This window comes from Aotus nancymaae, unplaced genomic scaffold (genome assembly GCF_030222135.1).
Source record: "Aotus nancymaae isolate 86718 unplaced genomic scaffold, 86718_ANA_hifiasm-v0.15.2.pri h1tg000014l, whole genome shotgun sequence".
NCBI classification, from domain to species: Eukaryota; Metazoa; Chordata; class Mammalia; order Primates; family Aotidae; genus Aotus; species Aotus nancymaae.
The window spans coordinates 5,022,364-5,038,333 of record NW_026988425.1 but is presented as its reverse complement, the minus strand read 5'-3'; the positions used below and the strand labels follow the sequence as shown (position 1 = coordinate 5,038,333).

At 41.9% G+C, this 15,970-nt stretch overlaps 1 protein-coding gene across 1 annotated transcript in view; it reads right to left on the bottom strand.

Annotated features, from left to right (window-relative positions):
• The window catches only part of ADAMTS16 (ADAM metallopeptidase with thrombospondin type 1 motif 16), a 184,532-nt gene that overhangs the window by 84,005 nt on the left and 84,557 nt on the right, over positions 1 to 15,970 (bottom strand). Inside the window, exons 11-12 of the mRNA XM_064375850.1 lie at positions 10,293 to 10,388; positions 1,575 to 1,723 (exon numbers count right to left, since the gene is read on the bottom strand). Coding sequence (XP_064231920.1) covers positions 1,575 to 1,723; positions 10,293 to 10,388 — 245 coding nt within the window. The remainder of the gene's footprint in view (positions 1 to 1,574; positions 1,724 to 10,292; positions 10,389 to 15,970) is intronic.

Genomic DNA, 15,970 nt, shown 5'->3' with positions numbered 1-15,970 from the left:
GACTGAAACAAGAAGCCAAGTGACACATCTTAAACAAGCTTAGGGGCAAAGGGAGATATAAAAAACACCAGTCAGAATGGCCACTATTAAGAGGTTAAAAGATAACTGCTGGCGAGGTTGTGGAGAGAACGGACACTTATACGCTCTGGTAGGAGTGTAAGTTAGTTCAACCATTGTGGAAGACAGTGTGGCAGTTCCTCAAAGACCTACAGACAGAAATACCCTTTGACCTAGCAATCCCATTACTGAGTATACATCCGAAGGAATACAAATCATTTTACCATAAAGACACGTGCACCTGAATGTTCACTGCAGCACCACTCACAACAGCAAAGACATGGAATCAACCTAAATGCCCAACAATGGCAGACCAGATAATAAAAATGTGGGACATATACACCATGGAATACTACGCAGCTGTAAAAATGAAGGAGATCATGTTGTTTTGCAGGAACGTGGATGGAGTGTAGCAGCCATTATCCTTAATAAACTAACACAGGGACAGAAAACCAAATCTGCATGTTCTCACTTGTAAGTGAGAGCCGAATGATGAGCACACAGGGACACATAAAGGGGAACTACACACACTGGGCCTGTTGAAGGGTGGAGGGTGGGAGGAAGGAGAGGACTATAAAAAATAACTAACGAATACCAGGCTTAATACCAGGGTGATGAAATAATCTGCATAACACACACCCGTGACACAAGCTGACCTATGTAACAAACCTGTACCCCTGAACTTAAAATAAAGTTATACTAAAAAAACTAAAAATCAAAGTCTGTTCACCTCCCCAAATTGGTGATGCTTCTCAGATTCATTCTTACTTCTTACAGAAGCTGGCAATTAAACCACCTGTTGTGAGGGTAAATATATTTGATGGAAAACCAAAATTTCTTTTTCTGCACAAAACAGTTGCTCTTATTTTTTTGCATTCTATATACTTTTCTTATGGTTTCTTTATTTGTTTTAAGCAGATCCTTGGTATGTCAAGTAAATGTGGTTAAAATAGAATCCCTGAGTATCACTATTGGTGGTTATTTTTTGCTGTGTTCAGGTAGTTATAAGCCTCTTAAGTTACAGCACAGAGAGGTAATTAAGAAACACTGGAGTGAAATACATTTCCTACTCAGTGCTCCTTACAATCATATGCACAGCACAGACTTGCTATTAAGAGCTGAGGCTGGGAGTGATGGCTTATGTCTATAATCCCAGCTCTTTGGGAGGCTGAGGCAGGCAGATTGCCTGAGGTCAGGAGTTCGAGACCAGCCTGACCAACATGGTGAAACTGTGTTGAAAACCATGGTGAAAAATACAAAAGCTAGCAGGCATGGTGGTGGCACCTGTAGTCCCAGCTACATAGGAGACTGAGGCAGGAGAATAGCTTGAATCCGGGAGACGGAGGTTTCAGTGAGCCAAGACAATATCACTGCACTCCAACCAGGGTGACAGAGCAAGACTCTGTCTCAAAAAAAAAAAAAATAGAGCTAAAGACCTGAGACACAGGTGTGCTGCCTGCAGGGTTCAGGGCATGGAAGTCACTCGTTTGTGAGGAAGGAGGTCAAGGTATACTTACTTGGGGTTGGTGCAGAGGCGACTCCTGTGAGACACTCCCCCTCCGCAGGTCCTGGAGCATGGGGACCAAGGAGACCAGTCTGACCAGTGGCCATGAATGGGCTTGGGGCCTTCATCACCGTATTTCACACACTGCCCTCCACGACACCACTAAAATTTTCGACATAAATAAGTTTACTTGACTCAGACAGATAGGTAGATGGGTTCATCTCATTACTACTGTAAGGCTGAGTAGTGGGGAATTTTGTTAACTGCAGACATTAGCTTCCCTACCCTCAAGTAGCACCTAATACAAATACAGTAAATCCAATGTTGCTTTTTTTTTTTTTCCAAACCTAGCATCCTCCTGTAAATCCATATACAGGGAAGATGAATAGAAAAATAACTTTCAAATGTCTGAGCTCCTGGAAACTTAACACATTCAATGAAGGAGTGTTATCTGAATACTCAGTCTGGCTGTTCAACTCCCAAGTCGGTGAACTCTGACGTGTCCTGAAAACAAGGTGCTTTTCACATCTCGTGTTCAGAACAGAGAGAGTCCCAGGTAGGAAAGTGCAGCTGGAGGCTCCGTGTGGCTCAACACCTTGTCATTTCGGGCCGGTGCCCTGTGCTTTCTCCCCAAAGCACCTGGGCTCCGAGCCTTGGAGGATTAACTGATGGCTTGTTGAGGTCACGCAGCTTCCAAGGCAATGAAGCAATCCATGTGGAATTTCGTCTGTCCCCACGAAGGCTGGAGATGCTCTCTGTTTCCCTTTCTCCAGAGGAGTGCTCATCCACTTTAATTCATGCTAAATTCCACGTGGCAAATTCACTGCACCACACATCAGTGCTATGCACTACTTAACGCCGTGTCCAGCAGCCGTGGTCCCCGGCGTGGTGTGGTGTGGACTTCAAACATCTTAAAGGTCTAGACTGTCTGTTGGGAGGAAGAAGGAAGATGTTTGTCTCTTGTCCTGGCCCCATTGGAGTGAGAAGAGCTGTGGGCTGCAGAGACCTGAAGCTGAGTCCTCTTTTATCTCCAAGATTAGAGCCACTAGATTTGTATGGAGAGAAAAAAAAAGGCTACCTTCATAGGAGGAAAGTGATACTTCTATTATTAATTGATGTATTAGGGTAACACATATGAGACCACTGAGATTTGACCAGTGCCGGCACATACAATGGCAGTTCAAATGGCTCCATTTAATGCTACTGAAATAAGAACCATTCAATTTAAAAACAAGACATTCTGAGGAGTAACCCTCATCCACTCAATTCTTCAATCCTTTTCTTTAAGCAAAGCATCATCTCTTCCGTCCCTACCTGCCCTGCCCCCAGGTGTAGAACAGAGTCCACGGTCCTAGGCTCAAGGAGAAGCCGCTGCCTGGAATAGGCCCCTGCTCCTGGACAGCCTCCCGCAGGTGTGGGGGCAGGAGTAGGTTGCGCTGGTTGTGCAGAGAGGAGGGAGACGCCGGGTGTGTGCTAGTTGTCATTGTTGTTTATTTTTTTCTGTTTTTAAAAACCATCTGGTCATAGCTTTCTAATGCAGGAGACAGGAAACATGAAAACAAAATTTCAACAGGTTGAAGAACTCTGAAAATATTTCTGGAAAAACATGTCTTGTTTTGAAGAAGAAGAACAGGATTTGAAGCCCCAGAATGAAGTCAGGCTAGTGGAAGACAGGAGCGCTGTCTTGAAAGCAAGGATGTTGAACTTATCAAAGAACCACCGTTTTTACGGAGAAGCTGTGAGCAAATTCAGCGTGCATCATGACACGGTTGTTGACTTGCTGTTATTACTTGGCGAAGTTCCCAGACTCAGAAGGGGAAACTGACATGAGAATAGCTTTCACTCTTCTGTTTTTCTAAAAAGCTTATTTTTTAATGAAAGATTTAAAGATATACACAAGTAAATAGTAGAGGACCCCTTGAAACCAGCAGTGCTGCCTCAGCATTTATCAACTCACACTCAGCCTCACTTCACCTAAATGCCCGTCCACTTTCTCTCTCCCAACACTGACTCCCAGACTTGAAATCATTCTTCAAAGCTCTTGCACGAAGGGTTCCCCAAATTAAGGACTTTAGAAAACTTAACCACAACACCATTATCATACCTAGAAACTTACAGTCATTCCTTAATATCACCAAATGTCTAGTGAGTGTTCAAAATTCCAATGTGGTGCCTTTTTTCTATTAGTTAACATAGAATCACAATCAAAACATGGTCCATTTACTGCATTTGGCTGACATGCTTCTCACGTCTCTCTCCACTTTCAAACTCTCCCTTGACATTCTCTTTTACCTGAATTCACGTGATAAAGGGAGGGATCTCTTTGTTGGGAGTTTCTATATTCTTTTTTTTTTTTTTTAATTGCATTTTAGGTTTTGGGGTACATGTGAAAAACATGCAAAGTTGTTGCATAGGTGCATTCATGGCAGTGTGATTTGCTGCCTCCCTCCCCCTCACCCATATCTGGCATTTCTCCCCATGCTATCCCTCCCCACCTCCCCAGTCCGCTGTCCCCCCCACTCCCCCACAACAGACTCCCGTGTATAGTGCTCCCCTCCCTGTGTCCATGTGTTCTCCTTGTTCAACACCCTCCTATGAGTGAGAACATGTGGTGTTTGGTTTTGTGTTCTTGTGTCAGTTTGCTGAGAATGATGGTTTCCAGGTTCATCCATGTCCCTACAAAGGACGCGAACTCCTCATTTTTAATGGCTGCATAATATTCCATGGTGTATATGTGCCACATTTTTCCTGTTCTAATCTTACCGGCTGCCTCTCTGGTGCCATTGGACATGTCCCTGGGCTCCCTAGATCTGCTGCAATCAGGCAGTTGGATGTAAGGTGTTGGTTAGGTTTAGAATTGGATTTTGGGGAGAGTGTGCCATGGATGGCTTTATGAAGATGCACATAGAATGCCTGGTAAGGCTTGGAACATTGGTGTTAGGATGCTTCAGTGTTCAGGGAATGTAGGCTGATCTTTGCAAAGGTCCCCACCAGCTTCCCAGATAATGCTTTCAGCAGGCATTAACAATTATTTCCTAGATCCCTTACGTCTTTGAGTGTTGCAAGAATAATGATATTCTAATTCTGTCTTTTTTTCTTTTTCATGATGGCTGGCTTACTTCTTTTTTTTTTTTTTTTTTTTTTTGAGACAGAGTCTGACTCTGTTGCCAGGCACCAGGCAGTGGTGCAGTGGTGTGATCTCGACTCACTGCAATCTCCACCTCCCGGATTCAAGCAATTCTCCTGCCTCAGCCTCCTGAGTAGCTGGGACTACAGGTGCACGCCACCACACCCAGCTAATTTTTGTATTTTTTAGTAAAGACAGGGTTTCACCATGTTGGCCAGAAGGGTCTCGATCTCTTGACCTCAGGATCCACCTGCCTCGGCCTCCCAAAGTGTTGGGATTATAGGCGTGAGCCACCACGCCTGGCCTGGATTACTTCTTTTCAGAAAAAACAACCTTCATCAAATGTCTCTGTACCCTGAGTTTGAGTTCGTACAGGAAAACCATGATGCTTTCTCTAAATGATAAAGAAAAATATGCTAATGTCATATGTTTCTTTTGGAAACGTTACTTGAGTTTCCTCTTGACAGGAGCCAGGAATCTTTGGCAGGCTTCTAGCTTTCTGACTCAGCAAGGTATCCCAGGCTCATTCTGTACATTCCTTGTTACAGGCCTGGAATCACCCATTTACACAAGAAGATCTGGCTCCTTTTACTGGGAAAACTAGATTAAGAGGCTGCAGCCTGTTAATCTGTACGAAAGGGGGTCATTGTTACTGAGTTGGTAAACAGCGCTTTTCTGTGTGTGTGTCTCTAAAAATTTTAATTTTAAAGAAAAAATACTTCATTCGTCCTTAGAAATGTATTAATTTTAAATTTAGGACTATAAATGTTAATTAGTTTCTTTAATTTTGTATATGCATCTCTTTTCTCTTACATATTAAAAATCTTGGTTCTTAACAATATAAGCACATTTAGTACTGCCTTTATCCTAGCAAAGTAAATCCATCAGTAATAACATAATTACTGTGAATAGTTTGTTATTTATAATACCTTTTTCTCCACTGAATCTATCCCAGTTGAAATATACAATATAATTACTGGGTTTTAAAGTTGCTTGAAATAATTCCTCTGTTAGGATTCTCGTTAAGCCAACAACTTGATACATTAGGTCAAAATGTTCCATTCCGCCTTTGATATTTAGGGATTATTTAATAGCATTTTAAGTTACCTAAAATATTTACAAGATTTTTCAGCATTTAGGGTTTATCCTTTTTTAATATAATCAAATAACTGTATTAATCAGTATTTCCTTTTCTTTGATAAATCATAGCATATTACACAGAATTTTTTCCATCCTTCTTTTCACTTAACGATATGTTCTGTACATCGTTCCACAGAAGCATATAGACACATCCCTCATACCGTTTTTACAGATGCATAATATTTCATGGGGTGTTTATCCAACCAGTCCTCTGTCAATGGACATTTGCATAATTTCCAGTTTTTTGCTGTGATAATGGCTGTTGCAGTTAATTTCCTTGTATCAGGCTGATGCAAAAGTAATTGCAGTTTTTGCAAATAAAAGTAATGGCAAAAGAAATAGCAAAAGATGCGTTTATTAAATTGATGCAAAAGTAACTGTGGTTCATACATCTTTTGCTATTTCTGCTAGAGTATCCTTAAAAGATTTTCCTACTTTTAAAAAGTATTAAAACAAAAAAAACTTCTTGAGAATCTGATGAGAAAGCACTATAACTTCTCCTAAGGGGTTGGGGGAAATACACACACACACACACGATATTAGATATAATTTTGGGCAGATCACAGACCTGTGGAGCCATCGGGTCAGGATTAAGAATGCTGTGTTAAATATACATACAGATGTCCACTGAAATACTAACTAGGTTTCTTAGGACTGGCTTTATGGCAGTTTTGTATTTTATTGGCAGATACTGTGGCTTATGAAAAAGCCTTTGTCTTAGAGAGTAAGATGACACAACCAAGTGCCTATGCCTGTGGCGATTATGTTCACAAAATAAGCACGTCACACTAAATGCAGCAGATGCAGGGGAGCAGTGTAGTAAAGCAGAAAAAGCAGCACAGAGTCATCAAATGGGCATCACAGATCCACTCTGCGAGCTGTGTGACCTGGGGAAGGCACCCATGTGCTCTGAGCCCCATGTCCTCCTCTGAAATTACGGGTGATAGAAACTACCAGAATAAGTTCAGAAGGAGGTTTCAATGTGAGGACTGGGCCAAGTGCCTAGCACTGGACCTGATGTAATCACACAGTGACAGCTGGTTTGATTTCACAGGAGGGGTCCCCGGTGACTGAAGAGCTAGACTCCGTCAGGCAAGCATCTCAGCTGTGGTCCCCACCCCTTGCCCTAGATTTCTCCTGGGCTGAGCAGATGAACCTAGGATCCCTTTCCCAGAAGAGCTCTGGTATGTCCAATGGGGACTGCACTAGGCTCACCTGTAGGGTTGTTTTGAGGATGAAATGTACACAGTGTACTAAGTTTAGAATTTGGCATTAAAACTGAAATAAATCTCAGTCCATTTTATGACCTTATGCAACTACTGTGGAGCCTCAGCAGCATCCTCAGTAACGGAGGGAGGAGACAGGTTCCCATCAAGAGGAACAGCACTGGGATACTGCCCACTGGCCACACAGACGTCTAAACTGATACACTTCAGGTGCACATGCAAACTAATGACACCCAGACACATGACTAATATCAAAAGGGACTGTTTATATGAGACTTGGATGTCTTATATGGTTTGACTGTGTCCCCACCCAAATCTCGTCTTGAATCGTAGCTCCCACAATTCCCACGTGTGGTGAAAGGGACCTGGTGGGAGGTAATTGAATCATGGAGCAGTTTTTCGCCATGCTTTTCTCATGATAGTGAATAAGTCTCAATAGATCTGGTGGTTTTATACATGGGAGTCCCCCTTCACAAGCTCTATCTTGCCTGCACCATGTAATACATGACTTTGCTTCTCCTTTGCCTTCCACCATGATTGTGAGACCTCCCCAGTCATGTAGAACTGTGAGTCCATTAAACCTCTTTCCTTTATAAATTATTCACCCTCAGGTATGTCTTTGTTAGCAGCCTGAGAAAAGACTAATACAATGTGAGAAAGGAAAATAAAATCTTGGAACTTCACATTCACTATACCAAAAGGAAAAATTGAGCTTGAGGACGGAGTTGTGCAAAAATCACCTGGCATTTTGTTTCTAAACAGAGAGCTGTGAAGATGGAAGGCGTGGCGGTCTCCACAGGTGGCCCCCCTCACAAATTGCTCACAAGGAAATTCTTTGTGGGCCCCCAAATCTTTACCCTAAAACAGAGCTCAGTTGAATTTCATCATGACCATGTGAATTAACAGCTTGTCTTCACAGGTACAGGACAAAGACAAGACTAAAACTCATCCTTCCACCCACCCCGGACAAATGCATATTTGCCTGCTTCCTCCACTTCACATGTAAAATGTGGATTCAGTAAGTGTCCACTGAAGCGTCAAAAGAACGCTTGCCTCGTTTCTCTGCCCTCCCCTCTTTTCTTCTTTCCTGCTTCCCTTGCTGCTCTTTCCTCTTTAAATATTGAAGTCATCAAATCCTCTCTGCAAAGAGCAGGGGTCACAGATACTTCTGTGATTTGTGTCCTGCCCCCTCCCAGAGCATGTCCTCAACCTTGGAAAAGGAAACCTCTACATTCATTGAGATTTGCCTCAGTTATCTGCTTTGGTTTAGAGTCCCATCTTGGCCACTGAACAGCCAGACGACCCTGGACAGAATACTTTATAGCTTTGGCCCAGGGTTCAGCTGTGTAATTTGTAGAAACCTACTCTATCTCGACATAGGTTCTTTTTTTTTTTTTTAATTTGGTACAAAGGAAAAAGCTATTGTTGAAATACAAGGGAAAATAATGTCAAATATCAATGGAAATTAATTTAATGGTGCTTTTGAGATAAATAAAATGTAACTAGAACATATGGGTTATTTTGAAAGAGCATCACAACTACATTATTCGGGAAAAAGTAGCCTCCGATCACAAAGAAAGCAGGATGCCTGGGAACCACCTCATGTTTCATGCAGGCAATAATTCAAGGGCCACATCAGAAAGGCTGTTGATCTTTTAAGAAATAGGCATAATTTTGCAAATGATCACCTGAAGAATACATTTTGATCAATGACAGCAGAAAAGTCATGATTATCCTCAGCTTAACACTCAGGTAAATTGCCTGATGTCCTTTGACAATTGGAATTTCCACGCCACATCTCATTATACCCATTTTCTTTCAAGAAACTGAAAGCATTGTTATTTATTATGGATTAATTCAACTATTGTTATCTGTATCACTAGCATAAGAATTCAATGAATTAGAAGAATTCGATGATCAATCTCATGCCCTTTGAGGGACTGAATAAAAAAGCATATTAGCAACGTGCCCAGAATGAATGGTTGCTGGGGGCTAGTCTCAAATAAATTTATCTTATTTCTGTTCATTTCTTCAGTTGGCAATGCAATAATTTAACCTGAAAACACATGTTAGCATTGTTTGTTAACATTTTAAAACCTTTCTGTCTGTAGTCACTTTGAATATATATAAACTCTGATATGTTTTCTTTGGTATTTAAATATAATAGATCAATGATAATTAGGCATGTTCAAATACCATACTAGATCAATGCCTAAATATCATTTCATATTCACTAGTATTGCTAAAAAGCTCAGATATATAAAAAGCAAAAATAGTTATACTGATAATTTGGATCCTGGATCTTTCTATTTTTATCAATAGTCTTTTATATTTAAAAATGCAATCATAAGTTAAATCAAAAGAATTAAAATGTTATTATGGAGTATTATAATTTTTTAAAGGTTTAATAATGAAATCGTCAGTCTTTACCATTTAGTAATAAACTTGTTATCTTGTATATTTATTTTTTTCTGACTTTTATTTTAGCTTCAGAGGTACATGTGCAGATTTGTTACATGGGTAAATTACGTGTCACTAAAGTTTGGTACTTGAATAACCTCGTCACCCATGCAGCGAGAATAATACTGGACAAGTTTTCAACCCTTGCCCCCTCCCACTATTCCCTTTCGAGTAGTTCCTGGGGTCTGCGGTTCCCATCTTTGTGCCCACGTGTACTCAGTGTTTAGCTTCTGCTTACTAGGCAACACGTGGTATTTGGTTTTCTGTTCCTGTATTGGTTTGCTTAGGACAATGGCCTCCAGCTTCATCCACATTGCTGTAGCATCTTGTATACTTCTTTTTCTACCATAGCTCTCTCTTCTCACAGGAGCAACAAAAGGTGAAAATCACGTGCCCCAGGGTCTTCAACCCGAAGTTCTGTGGCTTTCACAGCACTGCTTCATGCTGGTCCTTTCCATGGATAAATGGTGATCAATGGCTTAATGTTTCCCCTCAATAGATCAATTCTGTCATCACCTATTGTCTGACTTCTATGTCCATGAATTCCAGGTAGCTCATCAGTTTTATTTTCACAAAAGTGAGAAAAAGATTCCTCTTCACATTATCAATATAAAATAAACACAGTGTTTGATAGGAGCATGGGTATTTATATGTGTATGAAAAATACAGGTTTTAAAAATACCAATGCAAGAGGAGCAAAGATTCATGGGTTGCTGTACCTATAGGAGCGTGCATACCTAAGTGAAGGAATGAATGACTGAACGTGAAAGCTTCTTACCATGTCATTCCCACACGTAGTGCCTTCTGCTGCTGGCATAAATTTAGTCTCACACTTCCTTCCAATACGATGGCACCACAGGGCTTTACAGATGTCCTAAAGAAATTTTTTATAAGTTCATTAGGATTACATCATATTGTCCACCTATGATAAAAACATTGCTGAAAGATTTAAGGTGAAAACAACAGATATAATTCACAAGGAAATGCCTACTTAGCAATATGATAGAATACAATAGAGTGAGGAGTGAGGAGACTCATGTTCTAGACTTAGTTCAAATTAATTCCATCTCTTAATGTGTTATCTATTTAACAAAATTATATTTTCTAAATTAAAAAGTAAAATATGCTTAATTCAGACATTGTAGAAAACTATAAAAAATTAAAATTAAAAAACTAATATTTCATAAAGTATCCTTCTCAGCCCCACCTTCCAAGAATCTCTCCAAGTGTGAATTCTTGTTTTTGAATTAAGGATCTTTAGGATGCTTGTTGGCTTGCCCATCCATCCATCCATCCATCCATTTAACCATGCATCTACCATCCCCAAATCTGGGATTAAAGCTTAAAATATGTTAGGCATATCACCAGGCAAGAGGTTCCATTGTGAATATAACCCTTTTTGCCTCTTGGTCTTCATAGGGTAAAGAAGGAATTTTCTGTAAATCACCATTTGGCTCATACAGAAAGAGATGCCCCAATGAAAAGAAGAACATAAGGCAGGGTGAACTTCTCAGAAAGAAAAAAGGGTGGTTCCTGAGGACTCAGATATGAAGTCAGAGAAGACATAATGTCTGAGCCAAATCCTGAGCTAGAGGAGTCTGTCAGGAGGAAAGGGGCCAGCATTTAAGGAATAAGAGTGTATGAATGAAAGATTCAGGAATGAAAGGTGTTTGCAAGGGAAGGAAGACCCACAGGGCTGACCTGGCAGCAAAGTAGGACAAAGTCTAAGATTTATAAACTATGAAAGACACTCCAAGTGCAAGGAGGAGTTTTTTACTGAGTCCAAAAGAATGTCTTAGTGAAGGGCAAACAGTAGGACTTGTGAAATGATGGAAGCTTCTGGAATGCTGGTGGTAGATTCAACTGGACATGATGAAAACATTTCTTAAATTGTCCACACAACTGTTTGGAATATTTTAACAAGTGTTACATTATTCTACAAGAATTTAAATGGCTGCATCTACTGGGTAATTCTTGTTATAAAGAAAATGCAGCGCAATGAAGCACGTCAACCTAGTGCGGCTTGGAAGACGGCGTTCTGTTGCACGGTGATCTCATTCCGGATTTGAGCGATGTTAAAGGAAGGTTTTCTGCACTGTGTGAGTCATCTCATGAAGGGTTTTCACACTAGTTCTTAAATCTCCTGCAGATATTTAATTATATACTTAGAAGTTAAGGTATTTATTAAAGACACAGCCTCATGTTTTCCCTGGCTATATCTCCTTCAGCAATAAACCAGATTTTGGAGCTTGAAATATTAACAAGTAAACGTTCAGCGTTTTAATTCAGATATCAACTGCTTTCACGTGGTGCTATTGTTTAAAATCTCATATGGTTACAATCATCGTGCAATTAAATGTCATGAACTTTCGAGTCCCCCGGGATCCTCGCCACTGTGGTAAGTGTGTTGTGTTGAGGGCCGGGGCTTTGCCTGGCTGAGGTCTTTGTCAGCAGGGAACAGTGATGTTCCCATAGCTGCTCCCGTGAACACTGCTGCTGAGCACCAGGGTTTGCTCTCCTTCAGACAGGCTTTAATTATGCCCATTAGTATATGGTGTCAGGGGCCTCTGCTCTTGGCCAGAACGATGTTTAGAGATAAAAAATGTATGAAGAACCCAAGGAATCCATGAATGCAAAAGCCCTGAATGTAACTTTCTAAACAGACAACTGGACAACTCTATTTGCTTGCAGGAATGACAACTTGATAGAATGCCAGGATAAAAATAAGCTCTCTTAGAACCACAGCCTGTGCACCCCGGCTTGATGTCTGACTGGCAATATGATGGGTCAGAAATGGAGACTAGAGAGAGAGGTGGGGCAGGCCCTGAGTGGCTCAGAGATACCTCCTCGACCAATGGGGTGTAGGGATCTACTGCTTCAGGAGGCAGAGCGTGCATACCGAAGTGAAGGAATGAATGAACGAATGTGAGAGCAGAAGCTGCTCGTGTGGTTGGGTGATCTGGGAGATGGCCATGATGGTCCAGTAGAGTTTAGGATCCCCAGGTAGATGAGCAGATCCAGAGTGGATTGTGCAGGCAGATCTGGGCAGGCAGGACCCCTGAGTCCTCACTGTGCGCACAAGGATAACAACGTTCAATCATCGACTTTCCTGGGGGCTACATGAAGTGGTTCTAGGTAACGAGCTCAGCTCAGCGCTGGGCAGCTAAGGACACTAAGGCACTGCACATTTCCTGTCTCACTTCAAGGGCTCAAGGAGACTCTGGCCCAGGTATCCATCTGCGTTTGGGGCTCTGCCATGTGGTTGCTGTGATGTTAGGGAGCTAGGGTCCTAATTCACAGCTGTTTCTAAGACTAGTCAAGACAATACAAAGTAAATGGTGTTTTAAAATGTTAAATTATTTTACTATGTTCCTTATCATTGCCTGTTACAGTGCTTGCTACTTGTCTTTGAATAAACACTTCCTGGGCACATTGAACGTGTTTTCATTTGCTCCTATGAACACCAGTGACAGAGGAGCAGGAAAGCTTTAGGTACAATAACATTCACAAGAATCAGTAAATGATCGTAAAAAGTCAAAGATGACTTAAGATGGCCATGATTCAGACTACCGTTCAGAGTAACTTCAGAATATTCCTATGTTTCAGTTTTGGAGAGCATTTTGCAGAATGAACACTGATGGAAGACACTGTTAAAGGTACGGGCTTTCAACTTCTTAAAGTAAAAAGCCTTCAAATATAGGCTGCTGGTGATAGCTTACCACCAAATTATGTGGCTCTCTAATTCAGTCTGTGCTTTGGCTCAGGCCATCTGTGTTTTTCAGCCTCATTTTGGGACCTGATCGATCCCCAACTCCAGTCCTCAGGGCTGGAAATTATCATAAAGTTAGAAGAAACTTGAAAGATCATAACCCATGTTACTGTCTTTCAACATTTAAAACATCATTTAGGGCCAGGTGCGGTGCCTCACACCTGTAATCCCAGCACTTTGGGAGGCCAAGGCAGGTGGATCACAAGGTCAGGAGATCGAGAACATATGGTGAAACCCCATCTCTACTAAAAATACAAAAATTAGCCAGGCGTGGTGGCACATGCCTGTAGTCCCAGCTATTCTGGAGGCTGAGGCAGGAGAATTGCTTGAACCCAGGAGGTGGAGGTTGCAGTGAGCCGAGATTGCACCACTGCACTGCAGCCTGGGAGACAGAGTAAAACATTGTCTCAAAACAAACAAACAAAAATAAATAAAACAAAACAAAATATCATTTTGGACCTTGCTATTCTATAGATGTACTTGTCTGCTATTTAATAAACATGACACTCTGTTCCAGACAAACAAATTAAAACAGTAGTGTCTTAAAGAGTTGCAATGACAAAAGTAAAATATTGCACATTCTCACTCACATGTGGCAGTGAAAAAATGGATTTGGTAGTGGTGGAATGATGGTTACAAGAGGCTGAGAAGTGTGGGGAAGAGGGGTGGGAGGAATAATGAGGAGCTGGTTAATGGGCTCAACAGCACAGTCAGACAGAAGGAACAACACCTAATGTTCAGCTTTCAGCAGCACCATAGGGCGACTGTAGTTAACAACGTGCTGTATATTTCAAAATAACTAGAAGAGTGTGATATTCTTAACAGAAAGAAATGATGAACATTGAAGGTGGAGGATATCCCAGTTTCTCTGCTTTGATCATTACACATTGTATGACTGTACTGACATGGGAGGGGACAGGATAGTGCTGGGTAGAGAAGGGAGGGGTCCCTGGTTAGGGCTTCCCCCCCGGGCCTGTGCTCACAGACCTACATAAGAACAGGCACTCCTGTTTTTGTGCCCAAATGTTGCATTTTCCAAGACTACCCTGGCCTACCATGCCCCCATTCTGTGCCCATATAAACCCGAGACCTTAATGGGCAAACACACAGTGGCTGGACATTGAGAGAAGCAGAGGAACAGACCGGCAGACACCAGCAGACTGGCAGACCGGCGACGGCGGAATGAGGAAGAACGTGGCAGAGGAAGAGAGGAGGGATGTCTGGACGCTAAGAGGAATTCCTCTGGGGGCGGTCAGAGAAGAGTCCATCCCGCTGGGCAGCCTGACTCCAGGGGAAGACCAACTTCCTACTCGATCCTCCTCTTCCGATTCCCCATCCATCTTGCTGAGAGCCACCTCCACCACTCAATAAAACCTTGCACTCATCTTTGAGCCCACAAGGGTGACCCAATTTTTCCAGTACACTGGGAAAGAACTTGGGATACAGAATGCTATCACACTGGCCCTCTGCCCTTGGAATAAGGCAGAGAGGATCTACGGAGCTGGTCAACACAAGCAGCCTGCAGATGGCAAAGCCGAAGGAGTGCACTGGAACACACGCCCACCTGGGCTTTGGGAGTTGCAGACACCCACCCCTAGACACTGCGGTGTGGCCGGAACCCAAAAGTGCTCCCCACGGTCTCTATACTTGCCTGCCTGCATGCTCCCCCTCAGGGTTTGAGCAGATGGGTGACAGAAGGAGCGAGCCACACCCCTGTCTCATGTCCTGAGAGGGGGATAAGGGAACTCTTCTGTTTCAGTATCAATGTATCACATGTACCCCATAAACATCTGCAACTATGATGGATCCATAAACATTAAAAAGTTAAAAAGAAAACTACAAATGAATAGCCAAAACTCAATTGTTCCCTCCAACTTCATCACTTTGACTTAACTGCTAACTTCATGGTACATAACATACCAGGATTTTATTAAAGCATGATTGTTGTAGGTCATTATATCCTTAGTGAAACTTCAGAGTCTTCTTGGAACAAAGATTCTATTAAATCATGGTTCTAGAGTCCAGGCAGTTGGAATGCCAGACTTGCTTGGTTTTGTGGGAGCTCCCAATTTAACAACAGTACCTTGGATGCTAAGGTGATCAAATTTCAAAGCAATTCTGGCGGCTTATGTTTTAGACTGCAGGGTCAGGCCACCGAAGCGATGCTGACACAGCATGATAGGACGCAAGCAAGACAAAATGTAATAACAAACGCTTAGCTTGGGCAGAAAAGAGTTAAAACCTATGCAGAGTGTTTACTCTTGCTTAATCTTTGCAGCTAAGGTATACTCTCGTTAATGAAGCCTCTCCCTTTTTATTCTAGTCCATAATTTAAGAGTTAAGTTCACAAAGACCAATTTCAGTAATGTGAACTTGGTTAAGGTTTCACATCACAACATAACGCCCCAGATAAAGCAGACATTTCAGACTGCTGGGCTGACGCTGTATTGTGGTGCTTCAGGATTGTGAATGGCACGCCACCAGATTCACCTCCGCAAACTGCCTGTACTGCACTCTTCAACTCGAGATGGATTAAGGACTTAAACCTGAGACCTGAAACTATAAAAGTTCTAGAAGACAACATTGGAAAAAGGCTTCCAGACATTGGCTTAGGAAAGAATTTTATGACCAAGAACCCAAAAGCAAATGCAATAAAAACTAAGATAAATACGGGACCTAATTAAACC